The sequence below is a fragment of the Myotis myotis genome, unplaced genomic scaffold (genome assembly GCF_014108235.1).
Source record: "Myotis myotis isolate mMyoMyo1 unplaced genomic scaffold, mMyoMyo1.p scaffold_m19_p_3, whole genome shotgun sequence".
Taxonomy (NCBI): domain Eukaryota; kingdom Metazoa; phylum Chordata; class Mammalia; order Chiroptera; family Vespertilionidae; genus Myotis; species Myotis myotis.
Window position 1 is genome coordinate 10,605,807 of NW_023416335.1, and position 19,708 is coordinate 10,625,514.

General features: G+C 45.3%; 1 protein-coding gene across 1 annotated transcript in view; it reads left to right on the forward strand.

The window, feature by feature from the left end:
• The first annotated feature begins 1,441 nt into the window (after positions 1–1,441).
• Positions 1,442–19,708, forward strand: part of MTMR7 (myotubularin related protein 7) — an 80,242-nt gene continuing 61,975 nt past the window's right edge. Inside the window, exon 1 of the mRNA XM_036296592.1 lies at positions 1,442–1,567. Within this exon, the coding sequence (XP_036152485.1) occupies positions 1,544–1,567 (24 nt within the window). The 5' untranslated portion in view covers positions 1,442–1,543. The remainder of the gene's footprint in view (positions 1,568–19,708) is intronic.

Genomic DNA, 19,708 nt, shown 5'->3' on the forward strand with positions numbered 1-19,708 from the left:
TAGAGGGTTCCTAGTACTGTTGGAATTTTGAGACAGAAGCCACCACCTTTGAGCTCATCTTCATTATAAATGCAAAGACTGAAGTCAGTGTTGACTGGGTACTGAAGCCCTGCCCACTCTATTCCAGGTGTTCTTTAGTGAGGGAGAAATTATAGCCCCGGGTCAGTTTTGTCAGATGCAAATAGCAATTGATTGTGCTTCTCCGAATTGCCTCCCAGAGCGGTAGGAGGATGACACGATTAAAGAAATATGTGAAGGAGATCTGTAAATTTAAAAATAAATGATTAAAGAGACATGTATTCAGAAGGCTGCAATGTACCTACCAGGCATGCGACAAGGGTTTAAAAAGTCTCTACAGTCAAAGAATTTACAATCCAGTTGGAAAGAGAGGTGAGAGCGAGGATAAAATTGGGTATTATCCTAAGGACTATGTACAGTTTTATGAAATTTTAGTGATGGTGGAGCAGTGTACACGCAAGGTTGCAGGAAAAGTGGTGTGTGTGGTGGTGGTGGGGGGCGGGGGCTAAGGTCATGGATTCTCTTTGGCTTTTCCCAATGGATTAATCCCAACAATGGCAACAACTACTGTTTAACATAAATGAAAAAAAAAATGATAACTTACACCCTAGCTGGTTTGGCTCAGTGGATAGGGCGTCCGCCTGCGGAGTGAAGTGTCCCAGGTTCTGTTCCAGTCAAGGGCACATGCCGGGGTTGCAGGCTCCATCCCCCGTGTGGGGTGTGCAGGAGGCAGCCGATCAATGATTCTCTCTCATCATTGATGTTTCTATCTCTCTCTCCTTCTCCCTTCCTCTCTGAAATCAATAAAAATATACCTTAAGAAAAACGACAACTTATCATGGATGGTTTTTCTGTTCAGTGAAGATGGCAGACAAGCAGCCAACTCTGTGCCAGAGAAGAGCGTCTCTCCCAACAGTGTTGTCGCAAGTTGAGGAGAGATGCTCGAACTGCTAGGTCACCTCCTCGGGCCCCCACACTGTTGCTGTTATTTCCGCGCTCACTCCCAATGCATGCGGGCTGCGGGCTGCTGATCTATACAGAGTCCGCCAGGCCGGCTGGACCCTGAGCGCACGGGCAGCCTTTTGGGGCTCTGCCGCTTAAGTCCCACTATCCTGGGACGCCCTGGAAGGAAGCCCCTGGGCCTGTGGAGCAGCTGTTCCCCATCTCTCCTCCCAGAGGCCACACCCAAACAAGGCCCCCATTGCGTCTGGGGGAACAGCAGCCCCGCAGCATGACGCTGGCTGCCCGCCTTCCAAGGGAGCCAGTGGCAACCTGTAAGCCGGAGGCGGGGCGGGGCGGGCGGGCAGGTGGCCGCGGGCAGGTGCCGGGAGCCGCACGCTCTAGGGCCGCGCGGCCGCCTCGTGCTCCGCCGCCCGCCCCGCGCCGCAGCCGCCGCACCTGGAGGCGGAGCCAGCCCCGCAGCCGCCGCTCCCGCGCGCGCCCCCTCCCGCGCCCCTCCCTGCGCTGGGCGCGCGCGGCGGGCGTGGGCCCGCGTCCTCCCAGGACCTCGCCGACGCGGCCCGCCATGGAGCACATCCGCACGCCCAAGGTTGGTGGCGCGGCGCGGGCGGAGCAGGGCGCGGGCGGAGGATGCTGAGCCGGCGGGAGGCCTGGCTGCCCTGCGGGGCGCGGGCCGAGGCCGCCCCGCATCCCGGGAGGAGGGGCGCCGAGCATCCCCCGGTTCCCTGGGAGCTGCAGCTTTCTCTCGCCGCCTCTCAGGCCTGGCCTGGGCGGGGGCTGCACCCCAACCTCTGGGCGCGGAGGGTGCTCCGTGGGCACGGGGGTGGGCGGGAGGGAACCCCGCTTGTCTGTTGAGCAGTGAGGCTGCTGATCTGCTGATAAACGCTCCGTTCGGAAATCTCACTGTTTTGCTGCTGTCTTTTTTATTTTTTTATTTCCTGTTGGCTGCTCTGAGCAGTCGAAAGAGACACGGGCCTCCTAATGGCAGGTGCAGGGCATCTGCTTAGTGCAGGTGGATGGGAGGCATTCGGAAGCTTGTGGAATCTCAGGGTGCAGACCCCCCCCAACTCGCCCTCCTCCGCGGCATCATCAGGGCCCTGCAGCAGCGGACTTACACAGGGCGGATGATCAATATTCACTGCAGATTCGATGTTATCGATCCCTTCCTCTTCTTACCCTTTCCAGCCGGTCTCCTTCCCTGGGGAGAAGAGCGCAGCTGGGGGGTTCGTCCACTGGTGTGTTTTGAACACCAGTTTTTGTACCCTGATCATTCCAGCTAAATAACTGCTGTGCCGAACCTTTCTACTCACAGTGTACTAGTAACGTAAGTTAGAGTGGAAGCTGATCCGCTCTCATGAAAACTCTCAACTAGTCAAAGAATTTATTTGAAAAGCCTATTGGCTGTCTCTCGTTACTACCACCGCAGCTGCTTTCATTTCCAGCATGATCTCTTGTTCAAGATCTAGGTTCTGGACAGTTAAGTCGAAGCTGGGTCTGAGTGTTCAGAACTTGGGTAGCCCCAGGGATCCCACACATCTCATGGGGGCAAGGGAGCCATTACTTACTGGGCTTTGTAAACCGAGGAAGAAGAGTTCCCTTTTAAATTCTGGAATGGCTCCTAAGTACCCCTTTGTAAAAGCGGCTTTATGATTATCTCGCGTCAGTGGAAGGATCAATCTTTTGGTTTGCTAAAGAATGTCAGTTGCAACAATAAATTTCAGTTGTATTTATCTTGCACGTTGGAGTGAAATTGTTGCTTCACAGTCAGGAAGTTGTAAACGTAGAAGAGAGTGCCATCAAACCACAAGGTGGGTGGCTCAGAGCTTTCAGAGTTTAAGTGCTGCTAAATTATTTATCCCAGGATGATGAAATTAACTCATGGGTTCTCTCTGCCCTTGCCAAGGGCATCCTTTCTTTGTCGTTTTCCGATAGAATATGAATTTGGGGAGTAAAGGCCTTCTCTTGTCCGTTTTCAACATCACCCAGTACAAAGCCAGTGTGTAAACCTGAGCGGCAAGCAATATTCTTCCTTATTCTTAAAACCGGTTTTCATAAACACCTTCTAAGCAGTGTAGAAATCCCCTTCAATCCGGAAATGCAAAGAAAAGGGAGGAAATGGAAAACTGTCCGAAAGGTCATTGAATTGAAGGTCATTAACTTTTAGGATGATGCAGGTGGAAAAAAACCCCAAAACTCTAGAGGGTGGGTGGATCCGATGCATTTACCCATTCATTTCATCCCACAAGTTATTTGTGAGCCTTTCCTGTGCCGGGCTCTGTGTTAGGTCCACGAGCATGAAGCATCACGGAGTTCCCAGGCTGGAAGAGGAAGCAGTTGTAAACCTGGACAAACCTATGTACAAAGGACAGTGGGCAGGGAGGGGAGAATGGAGGGACGATGAGCTCTACCATAAAGGGCTGAGTCTTAACATGCAAGGAGTCATGGAGGACCGGGCGCAGTGGAGACAGCTGTCATTCATTGTGTGAATGAGATACATTGTAAGCAATCAATTACATCCTCAAAGAAGCTGAGACCCCTGACAGGGATAAAGGCAGAAATGATGACGTGACTCCTCGAGGCTAAGCAGCATCTCTTTGCATTATACATTTTTAAGTGCAAAATGAATTTCCACGGTCTAAATGAAAAAGAGAACAAGACAACTTGCAGAGTGTTTATTGCAAAATATGTAATTATTGATGGTCATATATTCATCTTTATCACATGCTTCTATTATACTCTGGGGTGCTGAATAGGTAGCTTGCCTTAAACATCATGATTTCATGTCTTGGGTGGCTTACAAGGAGCATACACAGAGTTGTTTATCACAACTCTGGGCTTGAAGTGATATTGACCATGTGGGTAGCAGGGGTCTATTTTAAGAGGAAAAGAAATGCATGTACCATGTACAGTTGCTTTCCTGCTATAGTGAAAGTCATTCGTTTGCTCTTTGTAAATTCTGTGATCTCCATCACAACCTCTGTGTCTGCTTCAGTGTCGGCAGTTCAGCTAAGGAGAGCTTTGTGATAGTTCTTGGGTGTGTGTGTTTAACTGAAGGCTCTAACAGAGCATATGCTAAGTAGAGTATTTTTCTCCCAGAATGGTTCCTTTATAGCAGTGATTTTCAACCTTTTTTTAAATCTCATGGCACATATAAACTAATTATAAAATACTACAGGCCCAGTACACCAATTTGTACTGGCTGGCCCGGCGGGATCTGCTGATCCAGGCTGGTCGGGAGGAGGAGACAACGGGAGGTTGGGTGGCCGGCTGGCCTACCCCATAGGGAAAGATCAGGGCTGGGCCAGTTCGGGGGAGGGGCCATGGGCAATTGGCCAGTGGGCCCTGCCCCCGATTGGGGTGGGGGGGCCAGTTGGGGGTGGGGTCGGCTATGGGGAGGGGCTGTTGGTGGTGGGCTGACTGGCCCCACCCCTGAATGGTGTGGGGAGGCTGATCAGGTGCGGAGCTGGTTGGGGGGATGGGCGGTGGGCAGTTGGCTGCCGGCCCTGCCCCTGATTGGGGTGGTGGGGACCCATCAGGGGTGGGGCCGGCTGGGGGGAGGGGCTGCAAGAAGTTGGGTAGCTGGTCCTGCCCCCTATTGGGGTGAGGGGGGGTGACCATGGATGGGCTGGCTGGGGGGAGGGGCTGGGGACTGATCAGGGTGGGGCAGGCCCATCGTGGGTAGAGCCAGCTGGGAGGAGGGGCTACGGGAAGTTGGCCTGCCCTGCCCCTGATTGGGCTGTTTGCTGGCTGCAGTGGGCATCATAGCAACTGGTCGTTCCAGTTGTTCCGGTCGCTGGCTTTTATATATATAGGTAGATATTTTGTATTATATATAAAAATATTTTTGCTGATCTGACAAATAATAGATATAATTTTGACCCATTCACACCCGACAGCTATTGTTGCGTTGACTGTTGTCATTATTTTCTTTGACAATCTAAGGGAAAATTGCTGATCTATAGACTAAATGTTCCGGAGACAAACCAGTTGGCAGTTAGGTTGAAGTGAGGACACCAAACATTGCCTAGACTCATCGCCGTGAACTTTTGGGTTTCTACTTCACTGTCTGGCTCTCTTTACCACTGGGAGAACTTGCTGATAAGAAAATCCTCTGCTGGGACAATTTGGGTTCAAGTACTACTGAGTTGTTGAAAGTTTTGGGGCTCCTGGAAGTAGCCTGCCACGTTTGTAGGTTTGGCTTGGTGCTGGGTACAATGCTAGTGGGTCCTAGCATCCTGTTAAACAATCTCTACTTTTTCTGCTTTGGACTTTCTGGCAGACATTTTTTCCCAAAGGTGTAAATCTAAGTTGTAAAATGGAATGTGATGACCTATCAAAGCAGATTTTGAAAATATCTTCCCTTCCTTTCCACTCAAACCCCCTAGTCCGAGCCACTATGCTCATAGCCTCCTAATTGGTGCCCTCGTTTCTTCTTTGCTCTTCTCTAACCCCTTCTCCATGGAGGGAGCCTGGGTGATGCTTTCTGGACCCATTACTTTCCTGCTCAAATTCTTGGGTGGCTTCCCTTTGTATCAGGATGTAAAGAGAGAATCCCTCAGAGTGGCCCGTAAGGCCGTGGATGGATGGGCCTCTTTTTACTTCCTCGCCCTCAGCCTGTGTGTCTTCTCATTATTCACTACCCACTGATCACCACTGGCCCCGTGGGTTTCCCGAATGTGTCAGGTCTTTCCGGCCCCAGGACTTTTGCACTGCCCGTTCATCATGGGGACACTGGCCTCACTCTTCACCTGGCTAACTCTCTCACCTTTGAGATTAGATATAATTTCCTCCGAGAGGCTCTTGCCCAGTTCCCCGTCTATGTCAGATCTGCCTGTTATAGTCCCTCGCAGATCCCAGTATTTCACCTCCTGCCCCTGGTTACACGTTTTCTATTTACTTGAGTGATGGTTTGTTTCATGTCAAGTTCCCCTGCTAAAGCAGGAGCCCTATGAGGGTGAGGATCGTATGTTGTTCACCCCTCAACCCAACCCAGTTTCTGGCAGCAAGTAAGCCCACACCAAGTAAATTAACATTCAAATAATAGAAGGAATGAAAAAGTCTTGATTTCAGCACTTAGGTTTTTAGTGTTTGCTGTAGTAATCCAGGCCTCTTTCACCCATGACTAATGACCGTACTGTGAGTCTTCTAATAAAACTAGTGCTAAGTATTAGAGAATGTCAATATATTATGTACAATATATAACACATATATATAGTGATATGTATTTTGTGATGATATATAGTTTGAATGAGGTAGAATTCAAATAACATTCGCCATTTCAGTAATTTAAAGTGTACAATTCAGTGCTTTTCAGCCCATTTCCCATGTTGTGCAACTATCACCACTGTCTAATTTAGAGCATTTTCACCACTCCCCAAAGAAACCCAAGACCTATTTGTAGACCATCCTCATTGCGTCCTCCAGTTCATGACAAGCACTAGTCTACCTTCAGTCTCTGTTAGATTAGCCTAGTCTGGACATTTTATATAAATAAAATAATACAATATGTGGCCTTTTGTGACTTCTTTCATTTTGTATGATCTTGTCTAGGTTTACCCAAGTTGTAGCAACAACTGGTATTTCATTCCTTTATATTGCAGAATCATATTCCATTCTGCGGATATACAACTTTCTGTTCATTCATCATCTGATGGGCACTGAAGTTGTTTGCAGTTTTTTATTGTTATGAACAGTGCTGTTATGAACACTCACATACTTGTTTTTTTGTGTGAACATAAGTTTTCAATTCCCTTGGGTATATCCATAGAAGTGGAATTACTGGGTCATATAATAGCTCTATGTTTAATTTTTTAGGAAATTGTGATTACATCATGTATATATAGGGTGTCCCCCAATATATATATACACATGCTTTGAATAATTATAAAGGCAGAATTTGTTAAAATATATTTCATTTTCAAAATTGAGCTATAAGCTGTTGAAGTATGTATATATTTTTTGGGACAACCTGTATCATACAACTATATAAATCCTTCCTCTTCATATGCATCCAACAATATAGAATGATTTATATAGAATACAGGACCTAGATACTTTGAAAACACTTGTTTAAAGGCCACGAATACATAGGTTTACATCAAAAGGGAATATAGATTTCTATTGTTATATAGTTAAACAGTTTTTGAGAAAACGCAAAAAGCATGAAGTTATATCACTCCAAATTCGCTTCTAATTTGTAATAACATGCCCTTTTTACAGTTATAGTGTGTTTTTCCTTTATAGAACTTTTGCCCACCATTGCTTTGCATATATGTATTTTATATTCAGAAGTCATCCACCTATTCACTGTTTTAACACTTACATATTATTCATTTGACTATAGTTTGCTTAACCTGTCTCTACGGTAGGGATTTGGGTTTTGTGCCCTTATGAACGTCCCTGGTACAATTTTCTTAATGTACAGTATATTGCTCAGAGTAGAATGACTGACAGTAGGAACAGTCTTATAAGGGTTCTTATTACGTGATATTTTTCAGTACTTTAAAGCCTCTCATATGGTCCAAGGTTTAGTCCCAGAGAGCAGAGGAGAAGGTCTTGGCTCGATACAGAGAAATTCTTTCCCACAATTATACGTGTTTGTATAAGAGAAATGAGTTTGTCTCTTGAAGGACTGGAGGTGTCTAAGCAGGGTCCAGATAACTCATCAGAGAAAACATGGAGGCATCCAGAGGGAGAATGGATCAGAACTATGTTTGACTTTCTTCTGAGCCAAGTGCCCAGCTACCCTGAGATTCATACTTCTGGTACAGGGAACTCACTGTGTCCCTTGGCAGTCCGTAATGACCATGGACAGCTCTCACGATTAAGAAGTTTTCCTTATATTTGGTCAAAATCTGTCTCACTTTACTAATTCTGTTTGATGTCATCTACCATTTAATGAACTTGACCTCCATCACCTCCTCAAAATCGGTAGTTTTTAGTAGTTGGACTTAGCTTGGTCCCTTGGGATATTGCCCCATACATCAACCCTCCTTCCAGAAAATGGCCCTTCAAGTATTTCATTCGATGCTGCCATCTCCCTAGCCTTTTCATCCTACCTGAATCGTTAAGCTCAGTACCACCTGTTCTGGCACCCACCCAGTGCCTTGGTTTTAAGTCCCTTTACCTTTCTGCTTGCTTTACTCAGTGGGTTACAAAAGCATTTGATGACTTTAGGTTTGGTTGCACTGGGGGAGAGTAATGTTTGGTAACTATTTTCCAACTGTATATGTCATTGAGTTCCAGCTCAGGAAGAGAGCCCCTAAGTTGTCTCCACACATTGTGTGTGAGGTCAGGTCTGCCCTACTATTTCCTTGAATGATAGTATCTTACCCTTGTCTTCGTTGAATATTATCTCATTGGATTTTGCTTATTGCTTAATCCCGTACCCTGTTTTTAGATCCTGATACACATCTGCTATTCCTCTCAGTTTGGGACCATTTACTAATGGACTTGCCCTGGATTCCCTCATCTGTGATTTTATCCAGGAAGAAACTAGACAGGCAGATGTGACTTCTTAGTGACTAAAGCCGCTTGCCCCCGTCTCCCAGGATCTTGATCCTGATAACAGATATACTAATTCTTTCAGTTTGATGTCATCTACCACTTAGTGAACTTGACCTCCATCACCTCTTCAACAAGCTCATTCAAAGAAACAGAGCAGTCTGTGATGATGACTGAGTGGATGTTCCTGCCAATCGGTGGCTTCTTTTTCTAGGTTCTTACAAAATTCCATTAAAGAACCCATTTTAGAAACTTGCCTAGAATTAATGTCAGACTCACCAACTTATACAAAATGCCATGTCGTCTATTTGAAAATAGGGATCTCATCTGCAGGTTCTCTCTGTGTTGGAGAGAACTCAATGGAGTCATGAGAAGAGGAGCTTTCTCTGTCTCATTCACCACCATAATGCCATCATACTGTTCTCTCTTCTTTTAACAGTTAATTTTTTTATTATAAAAGTATGTTACTTTTGATTCTATTTGGAATCAACATAGAAACTAACCACTGTTAATAGTTTACTATATTTTATTCTCTCATTATTTTCATTGTATGAATACTCAAACTTCTTATTTGTTGGTTTAGAAACTTAGGATCACCCCATTCAATTTTGGAGTAGCTACTTTTAACCTACTCTAATGTAATCTTTGAAAACATGCTTTTAGAAGGATATGTGATTTTTTAAAAATCCTATGGAAATGTCATTATCAAATTAACCATTTTCACAGAAGGCTATTATAACAATGTTATGATGAACATCTTGTTTGTTAATTATTAATCTGCATATGTGATTACTCCCTTAGGATAGATCCTATAATGGAATAACTGGGTCACAGAGATGAACAATTTTATGATTGATCTTTGTTGCCAAATGATTTTTTTTAAAGTTTTACCAGTTTTCAGAAACATGGTATAGTGTCTTTCTCACTGTGCCATTGCTTTATTATTTAAAAAAAACATTTGCTAATATAAGGTGGGAAATAACACCTTGTTATTTCATTGTATTTTTTTTTATTACTAGTGAGGTTGATGTGTTTTCAAAAATAGTTTTTTGACCATCCTGTTGTTTTTCTGAATTATCTCTTTATATCTTTTTCCATTTTAATAAATGGTAATTTGTGTGCCTCAATGGATGAAAATAGCATGGTAGCATTTGTGCCACCATCCAAGCTTTCAAAAGTGATCCAATGAAGGGATTCTACACCTAGAGACATTGGTGAAGAAAGAGAAAGGCATACATCTGTAACCTCCTGTATGTGTCCACTTTATTTACTTACTACTAAGTGTCAGCGTTTCACATTGAACAACTGATTTGGTTTGGTCATCACTTCTGTCACATCTCCACAGGCAAAACTGTGTCCGGAGTGCTTGTTTGCACAGCACAGATGGGCATATATTTTCTCATCCCGATTTTTTATTCGTTTTTCCATTCTGAACAGGACAAGCTGTGAAGTATGCGTGAAATTAATAAACCTCTTGACAAAACACTCAGGATTCCATGACTTTGTCCCAAGTGGTGGTTTAGTTTTGCATTCTTATATTACACGCAGCGGGAGTCCAAAAGCTCATTTTGTCCCCTATTTCTTAGGCCAGGAACAGTTAAAACTATTTTTTTCCTAGTGCCCTTTCCCCTGGTGGACAGCTAGTTGAAGCCTTTGGGAGTAGAAGTACTTCCCAGGACATAAGCCCAACCCTTCCTCCCACAGCCATTTAAACTAGTTTAAAAATAACCCCCACTTAAAATTTCGTGGCAGGCTATGACAACTTTATAAAAATTGTATGTTTACTTTTCTCCTCTTTTTCATTTATTAAAAACGTTGTTTATCAGAGATTCCCAGAGAAATAAATTTATTGCCAAGCTATTATAGAAAGTTGCATTCCTTAGGGCCCACAGCAAAGCACAAGGTATTGGGAATGCTGCAGGTACATCTACTTGCACACTGGGGGAAACTGTTTAGTCAGTCTGGTAGTGAAGGTGTAAGAAAGGAATCCTGTCTTCTCGAGCTACGTGCGTAGGTTCAAAGACACCATTCATGCAGTTATTCATTCACTTGTACTTTCAACAGATGTTCCTTGAGTGCTTCTGATATGCCAGGCACTGTTGTAGGCCCTGAAGAGCCAATGGTGAACAAGAACAACAGGGTTTCTGGTTTCATGGAACTTACATGGTAGAAAAGAATTAAATAACAAACAAATAATACTACAATTGTTTAGAACACTATATATATTTTTTTCACTGTAAGCCACGACCTTAGAAAAGCCCCCATTTTTAGAAGGTGTCCTTGCCAGATCCTGCTACCCTTCCCCTGTCAACCTTGCCCGTGCCTCCTACCTTATGCAGAGAGAAAGCCGAAGTCCGAACATTGTCCTGGAAGACTCTACAGGTCATTGTGGCTCCCTGTGGCACCTCAGCTACTGTTCTATGCCCCTCACAGACTCTCATCAGGCATCCCACCTCCTTCTCCAGCTGTGGGCAAACTACGGCCCGCGGGCCGGATCCGGCCCGTTTGAAATGAATAAAACTATTGAGAGAAAAAAAAGACTGTACCCTTTTATGTAATGATGTTTACTTTGAATTTATATTAGTTCACACAAACACTCCATCCATGCTTTTGTTCCGGCCCTCCGGTCCAGTTTAAGAACCCATTGTGGCCCTCGAGTCAAAAAGTTTGCCCACCCCTGGTCTAGACCCTTGAACTTGTCAAAGCAGACCTGGCCCAGGACCTTCCATGTGTTGCACCCTTTACCGCAAACACTCCACTCCCAGAGTTCCTCGTGGCTGACTCTCTTCTCTATGAAAAGACGCAGTCATTGTGTTAGAGAGGACTTTCCTGGGCGTGTTAATACCCCTCCACCTCCAACTGCTTTTCCTACTTTCATTTCCTTCCTAGCACCTTCTGGCGTGTGTGTGTGTGTGTGTGTGTGTGTGTGTGTGTGTGTGTGTGTGTGTTTGTAAACTTGTGTATTTGGTGCCTGTTCCCCTGCCCAGCGATCCCCAGGCAGAGCACGTGTGAGCAGTGACATTGCCTTGTCCACAGCTGTACCTCCAGCACCCAGAGCACTCTGGGCCTGGCCCCACGCAGAGATGCACAATGAATATTCCTTGAGCCGAATGAACCAAGAACATGGTTTAGTTAAGTGACTGTGTGTCCAAGCTTCAATATCTTCAACCTTGGTTCTTCTTCTTCTTTTTCCTCTTATGTTTAACATAATTATGCTAATGCCTGCATTTTATTCATTCAAAAGCACTTTACAGGAAACTATAAGTATGGCTTTCAATAGGAATGTTATACGTGGACTTGATCCGAGCTCACAATTTAAGTTTTTGCTTTAAAGTTAAAAACCTTGTCACCAAAACTTGAATCTGAAGGATTCTCCCAAAACCTCTTACAACAGACAGCATGCAGAGACATTCCTCACCGTCGCCCGAGTCCGCTCCGCAGTTCACCCTCCCACTGGCAGGACACTGGTGTCTTGAAGAGTCTTAAATTTCCAAATAAAGAATTTTAGGAAGAGCTCCGTATTCATATGTAGCAACCACACAAGGAACTTCTGACCTGCAGCAAAGATAAACTAACTTTCTCCAAACTTCTCAGATTCTGCACCAATTGGGAAACTTCTACCCAGTATGAAGACTAATTAGATTTTTAAAACAAACACACTTTAAAAACCCCTCGAGTCTAGTTAATCTGGATTAATGGTGCAGCTTTTATTTTTACCTGCTGGCTGTGTTCACATCAGCTTTTCAAGACTGTTTGTTCAACTGCAGCTGTGTACATTTTTCCCAGCTACAGAAAAAAAGTAAAAGTCTCAGCTCCGTTTTAGTTACATGGCATTTAGATTCCACATTTGCAGATGAAATCCCTTTTTTTTTTTCCATCTCCGTTTCTTGTACTTGCAACATCTTCCACAGTTGAATATTTCTAACCTTCTTGTCTGAAAACTCAAATTCAATAATAAAGTATTCCCGGTTCATCGTATCTGACCTACCTACAAGCCCTCACATGCTTTGTTTTTGCCATGGTCGTCTTCATTTTCATTCACTGGACAGATAATCTCAGCACATGCACGTGCTAGGCATTAGGGTACAAAGGTGAAATGTAGTGTCTGTCCTTAAAGATCCTACAGATAAAGGTTGTGCTTTTGCTCTGAAGTCACTGTACAAGTCCATTATTTCAGGAAGCCAACAAGCCAAGGACTTTGTATCCTATCTCCTTCTTTTAATGTAAATTCTAATATAAGTGAGGGCCTGGCATTCTTCATGGTGCTGCAGGGAATATTAGAAAGAAAAGAACTGCTGCCATCTTTGAGAATATACAGGGTGGGGCAAAAGTAGGTTTACAAGGGTTCCGATGGAAAATAATACAATCATTAATAAATAATAATACAAGAATAAACCCTGTTTCGAGTACTGGAAACTATAAACCTACTTTGCCCCGCCCTGAATGTCCTTGGAGACAATTAGAGTGGTACAATAAAAGTAGCGTGGAATAGGCAGTGTAGGGTAAATGGGAAATAGATCGTAATGATAGAGGTGTCACAACAATTCAAAGGATAGAGAGTGATCCCTGTGGACTGGGGTGGTGAGGAAAGGTGGGCTTGAGGAGGCGGGTCCTGGGATTAGGCTGGAGGGAATGTGTGGTGCTGGGGGAGTGGAGGCCTCAGTGTTCTTGGTAACTCAGGCCTCATGGCCACAGAGCAGGGTGCAGCCTTTCTTACTGGGCCCCAGGAGAGGCCTCCCATCCTCGTGTCTGCTTTATGCTCATTTCCCAGAACAGGACTGATGGGCTCCAGCGGGCTGTCCTGCAAGAGGAGAAGGAGAAAAATGTGGTGCCAATTACAAAGTCTGTCCTTGGGGACTTGGAGCCCGGGGGTGAGGCATGGGAATGTGTAAATGAGCTGGAACCTGGCCTTGCCTTGTGTGGACGGGCTGTACCCCTCCATCCTCGGGCACCGACCGAGACTTGCCAGAGGCTGGTGGGATGGATGTGTAGGCGACTTGGCTCTCTATGCCCAAGGCTGCCTCCTCTCTCTGGACCAGCAGTCAGTTCCATTTGGCACGACCTGGCCTTAGACAAATGTTTTCTTATAGTTCCCAAAGGAGCTGTATAAGTAGACGATGTAGACTTTGTCGTTAGTGCCTTTGTCAAAAATATGTCAACTGCAGAAGCATTTTAGAATTGTAGAAATATTTTCACAGGGAAATCATCATCACAGTAAAGTTAGCCTTTGACTTTCTATATTGCTTCATAGTGAGGTCTTAGTCTTCCATATGAGTTTATTATCTTTTTAGATGACTATTGTTTTTTGCTAGTAAACCGGCTATTCTTTACGAGGTCACTCTATACATCTGTTCTCTAGGTTATCTAGGTTATGGTGGGCCCAGCATCTGCTCTTCATTTGCTATCCTCTTAGCATCTTTCATCCTCTTTTTCTTTTATTTGTGCTCGTTGGAGATGGTATTTTTGGTTGAGGTTATTTTAAGGTGGTGTTGAAATAAATCCGGGGACTGTCCGCTTGTTCAAGAGTGCATGTTCTTTGAAGCCTACACATCCAGGGTCAACCTACCAAAATAAATGACATGGGCCCTGTGCAGAACTCTCAAATGCCCGACTCTTTATTTATGACTGTTGGCTGCTGGCATGTGTTTATAGAGTCTTCCGAGCACCAATGGGCTCCCTTTCTCTTCTCTGCCTTTTCCAAGAATCCTTAGCACTCCCGTTTCTGAAGTAGCTGCAGCACTGTGTCACTAGCTATTTTAGCTTTATTATCCTTCTCGGGGAATTTTTTAACTTCAGTTAAATGTCAGTCAGGGCTCCTGTTTTGACAGTTGTACAGGTAGATGGAACTCAACAACCTGCCCATTTGTAGGCATTCATGCCTAACTGAGATCACCCAGATATTTTCTTCACCTCGACCTAAGCTGGATAAAAATATCCTTGTCTGTTTAGGAAATGGGACTGATTTTTTTCTTCTTTTTGAAGCCAGTTTTGCAAAGCTTACTTTTTCACAGAGTATGACCTTCTTTAATGGAATCATTTGGAGATTTGGAGATGGCTCGGAAACTTATAGAAATTTGTGCATCAAATGCCTATTTTCTGTGTGAAGAAAGGACTTAAATTTTCCAGCAAATTGGGAAACATGTAGCTTCTTCACTTTAGAAGCGGACACACTAAATACCCTTCTCACATGCATACAATCCCAGAATCTTTATCCATTTTCCACATGTTCTTGTGCAGCCAGCATAACCAAATAGTCTGGTCGAGCCCCTCCTTCCTTTCCACCTTCCCTGTAAAAATTAGACCAAGACTACTAGGATGTACTTTTCTACCAGTATCTACCCCTGGGCTGTCCAAACCCCTTGGATTATGAGTCTGTTTCACACTTCAGTTTAGTCTCTCTGAATCTCAGTCCTCCTCCTTCTGTTACCCAGGCTGAAACTGGTGCTGTCCAGAGAAAAGATGGTGCTTGAGGAGATGAGGTTGAAGATGTTGGTTCTCTAGGCTAAGTAGATGCTGATAGAGAAAGAAACAGAATGAAGGATTATCTTCCATGCATGCATTCTGGTAGATTGGGGGCGGGGGTGGGGGGGTGGGGAACATGTGCTGGGGTTGGACGGCCATCATTTGTTCTCCTTCTGAGGGGTTGTACCTGCGCTGCTCTTGGTCCTGCATTTTAACTGTGGCGTGCACCTCAGTCCACCCATTCATCATGTCATTCCCGTGACCACACCAACTGCTTTAAGGATAAGCATGTGACCCAGTGAAATGCATTGGGTTTTTGCTTGGTCGTGGTGGAATCAGCGGGTGCTACATCTATCCCCTGGCCATGGATGTGGTGGGAGAGGAGGCTGGGTTGCTGGAACCATGGGGAGCAGAGAGCTGGGAGCCAGCGGAGAGGGGACCTGAGAGATGAGGGTGAGGAGCTGGCTGAGTTGAACCTCTGGCCAGTCTGAAGCCAGCCTTACCACTGATCTTTATGGGTATATATTCCAATAAAACCCCTTTGACTTAAGCACATGAGGTTGAGATTTCTCCCTCTTGCTCCTAGAAGAATCCTAGCAGGTAGCAGTGGAGTCAGGTAATCTGTAGGCACGGTTACTAGTTAGGAGCCTTTTGATAAATAGTGTGAGTGCCTGACACAGAGTAGACAACAAATTAATAATGTTAATGAATAAATTAATTAAAAGGCTTGAACTGATGGATGGCAGCTATTTAATTTTCATAGGGTTTTGTCATAGGTACCTTGTGTTTTAAAAAATAATTTAGCTGCAAAGCAGGATACATTTGAAAAGAGTGAGTTTTTAAGGCAGCTTGAAAATAGGATACTTTTCCTGCAGTCTCACTGTGTGTAGCCCACGGACATTGGTTTCTGTGTTATATCAAAGATTCTTTATGGATTTTAGGAAGGGCAGAATCTTGTATTTCTTTTGGTTGCATGTCATATATTTTATTGGAGTACACTTTGTGATTTTCACCCTTCCCTCAATATCTGACCTCGGAATAAGCGGTCCTGGGAAAATACTTTCATTGGTTTTATAGTTTTAAACAGATTAAATCTGCCTTTTGGGAGGATTGGTGTTCCTTCCAAATAGCAGGAGTAGAAAATTCCTGAAGCTTCATGACTACATCCTTTTATTTGTTTAAGCAGTTTTATGCAAGTAGGAAAAAAAGTATTTAATTATTTTATTTTTTAGAAAGCAACTTTACTATGTAGCATTTTACATTGTGATTTTCCTTTTCCAGTTTTATTGAGATATGTAAGTTTAATATCTGTACAACGTAATGATTTGATATGTTGCAAAATAATTACCACAATAAGTTCAGCTAACCTCTATCACTTCACACAGTAAAATTTTCCCTCTTGACATGAGAACTTTTAATGTCTACTCTCTTAGCAACTTTCAGTCCAGAACTGAAAGCACTTCTTTTTAAATTGGAAAATCTAATGGTTCTTTTTTCTGCTAGTGTAAGATATTATAACAGTTCTAATATTCTGAAGAATTGTTTATTGTTTCACTGTTCCTTCTATGTCAAGGTATTTTGCTACTATTACTGGGTAGCCCATCATCATTGAATCCCTGTCGTTTTCACTACTCTAACGGGAAATGAAGTCACAGACATGAGGTGTTGGTTTGGTGGCAGCGAGAATTAAATCTCTGAAGTCTTTGCTGTGGATTTCCCAGCGATGACTGTTCATTGGTCACTCCTGAGATGGACGTGTTTTCTCTGACACATGCAGCTCCTCCTGGGTGGAATCAGTCATTGTCCGGGAGCTGTGGATTCAAACTTAAAACATCTTAGCAACACGGGGCACCTACCATAATAAACCATTCCGAATCTCTAACAGGATGGCCGTTTCTATAAGCAATACACGGCTGGTGAGAAGTGAAACTCGATTAATGAAGTGGTTCTCCCTGCGCTGCAGGTCATTTATTGAACCCTCTGGCCTGACCCTCACCAGTGTACATTTCAAGGCAGGCCAGCTAGTCCAGGGATGACCTGGGCCCAGGCTCTCCAGGCTGACCTCCGTTCCCCGGGGGGCCGCCCCTCCAGATCAGATGAGTGAACAGGCAGGGGGTTCAGATGCCCCACCGAGCTGCTGTATAACCAATTATCAACGCTTTAGCTCTAGCCAGAGCTTTTCCTTGTCCACCACATTCCTCTGTAATTGAAAGTTTAGGGGAAGTGGAGGGTAGGTTTTTGAGCCATGATGCCTTTTCTTACTCTACAGTATCAGGCCTGGACGCTAGAGGTCAAGTTTGGGAGAAGTCTAGGGAAGCAGATACAAGAGTCAGACGCCCCTGGTTTGAAATCTGGCTCCGCCACTGTCTGTCTGGGAGACGTTGGACAGTTGCTTTACTCTTCGTGCCCTTCTGTTCCATCATTTGTAAAATGGGACAACCAAGTCTACCTTCCAGCGCAGGTTAGAAATAGTATGTGGGCACCACTCAGTGTAATAATGGACGCTCAGTAGTTGTGTATTTAAAGGTAGTGGGTATTGTCCTAATGACTACTCACCCGTTTTCCACCCTTCTGCTCAAGGGAGACCTTAGTGTATACTACGCAGTGGTTGGCAAACTGCGGCTCGCGAGCCACAACCGGCTCTTTGGCCCCTTGAGTGTGGCTCTTCCACAAAATACCACGTGCGGGCACACATGTACAGTGCATTGAAACTTCGTGGCCCATGCGCAGAAGTTAGTATGTGGCTCGCGAGCCGCAGTTTGCCGACCACTGGATAGGAATCTGCCACAATTGTGCTTCCTTCTTCACCATCAGCATTTCTGGAAAGTTAGTCCTGGGTTGGCCTGTGATTCTCAGCACTTAGCTGGTGGGGGTGAGGGAGTGGGCACTGCTCAAAGCCAGAACAGCCTCCGCCTCCAAGGCCGTGGGGACCCAAGCCCAGCTGTGCAGCCCTCCCCCCTGTCTCCTCATCACTGTGCTGACGTCACCCACCCTGTGACGGACCCACGTTTATTATCATGAATTCTAAGCTGCCGCGTTCACGCACATTGTTTGTGTTGTATACATGTTGTGGCTCATGCTGTGTTCTGCTTACAGTGGAACATTTTAGGAAAAATGGCCTCTGCCTGTACTTTTAGCTTCGCATCATTGTGATGGTCTCAGGTTTGGTTTCTGCACAGGTCCTCCTTGTCACGCAGCCACTTTCTGGCCAGTGGTGTGGGAATCTGATGAGTGGGCACTGAGAAGCCAGACTGGTCTGCATGCCATGGAGCATGAATAGCATCATTAGACTGTAAAAAAAAAAAAAAAAAGAGGGGTGGCTAGGTAGATAGATTTTAAAATATTATGGTTTCAGAAATCAGGTTGGTATTCTGAGGTATACATACATTTTACATAATTCTTTATCTTAAAGACTTTTAGGAGCATGAAGGTTAAATATGACTTTTAAAAAGATGCAATCGATGTCCTTTGTTAAAAAAAAGGCAACTTTCTTTCGAGCACCACAGTGAGATAGTTCATTAGCGGTATGCTTGGGCGGGCTCATCTTTCCCCTTTGGGCCTCGAACCCGGGCTGTCAGTGCGGCCTTGGAGCCACGTCCAGAGACTTTGCCAGCATCTGTTCTTGCAGAGGCTGGTGCTTCCTTTCCTGGGGAAATCACAAGAGTTTTGTTGGCCAACCACGTTACTGAGTGGCTGGGTTTGCGGAGGGTTTAGCATTGAGTCATCACTGCATCTTCACAGCGGCTGTTCTGTGTGCTTCTAGCTTCTCTACATGGTGCCACTGAGTTAGCACTGGGGCCGGCTGGAGGGGAGAAAGCCGGTAAAGTACCTGTCAGGGCCTCATGGACGTCAAAACCCAGAGACAGTAACTCAGCTGCCAGCGCCCAGCCGTTTGGTTTCCAAATCAGAACCAGAACCAGGAGGCTCGGGCCTCCTGACTCAGACAAGTTCTTGACTCTTCGTGTTGGTGGAGTCAGGAAATGTCAGGATACCAAATTTAGTATGACACACTATTTATCTAGCTGCTTTTCTTAGATTAGAACATAAATTTCTCTCAGGTTTTGGCCGCTGGAGACATTTTGATTTTTCCCTGTTCAACAACCTCTGGCCCTCTCCCCGCAAAAGGCAATGACCTCCAGCCTCATTTATATGGTGCTGAGCGTCCTCCGCCCCCGGGAAGCCGGTGGCCAGTGCCATCGGTCCTTCTCCAGACAAGGAAAGCCTGCCCTGCACCTTGGGCTTCCTGTCCTGCAGGAGAAGCTGTAACTTTTCCAGATGGTCCCTGGTGATTCTGGAGCCCACGATGTCCAGCCATCCAGTGTCCGGCCTGCAGCGGACAGAGTAAAGGCTTATCCCGTGAAGGCTGTGATGAGTCGGTGGCGCGATGGGCATGGCTCAGAGGCTCCATGATTCACGGGGGCCTCCTGATTCCAGGCGGCGAGCAAGAAGCAGCTGGGCCTGTGTCCCGCAGCGCGTGTCCCGTTTCAGGCCTGGCGCGGCCGTGTGGGGCCTGGTGTGCACACTAAAGCTTTTCAGCCCTGGCCTAGAAAAGCCAACGGAATCTTTCTCCCCACCCCACCCCCGATCTAACCTCAACCGAGCAGGGATGGGAATGAAAAGGCTGTGAAACTGGGGCACAGTGTTTGCCACGGAGTCTGAACGATTCTTGACGAGAGACAACTTGATCAGTTCACCCTTTTGTTCCCCACGGAACCTAACACGGTGCCGCTCATCGGCGTTTGTTGAATGGAATTGGAGGCTTGGG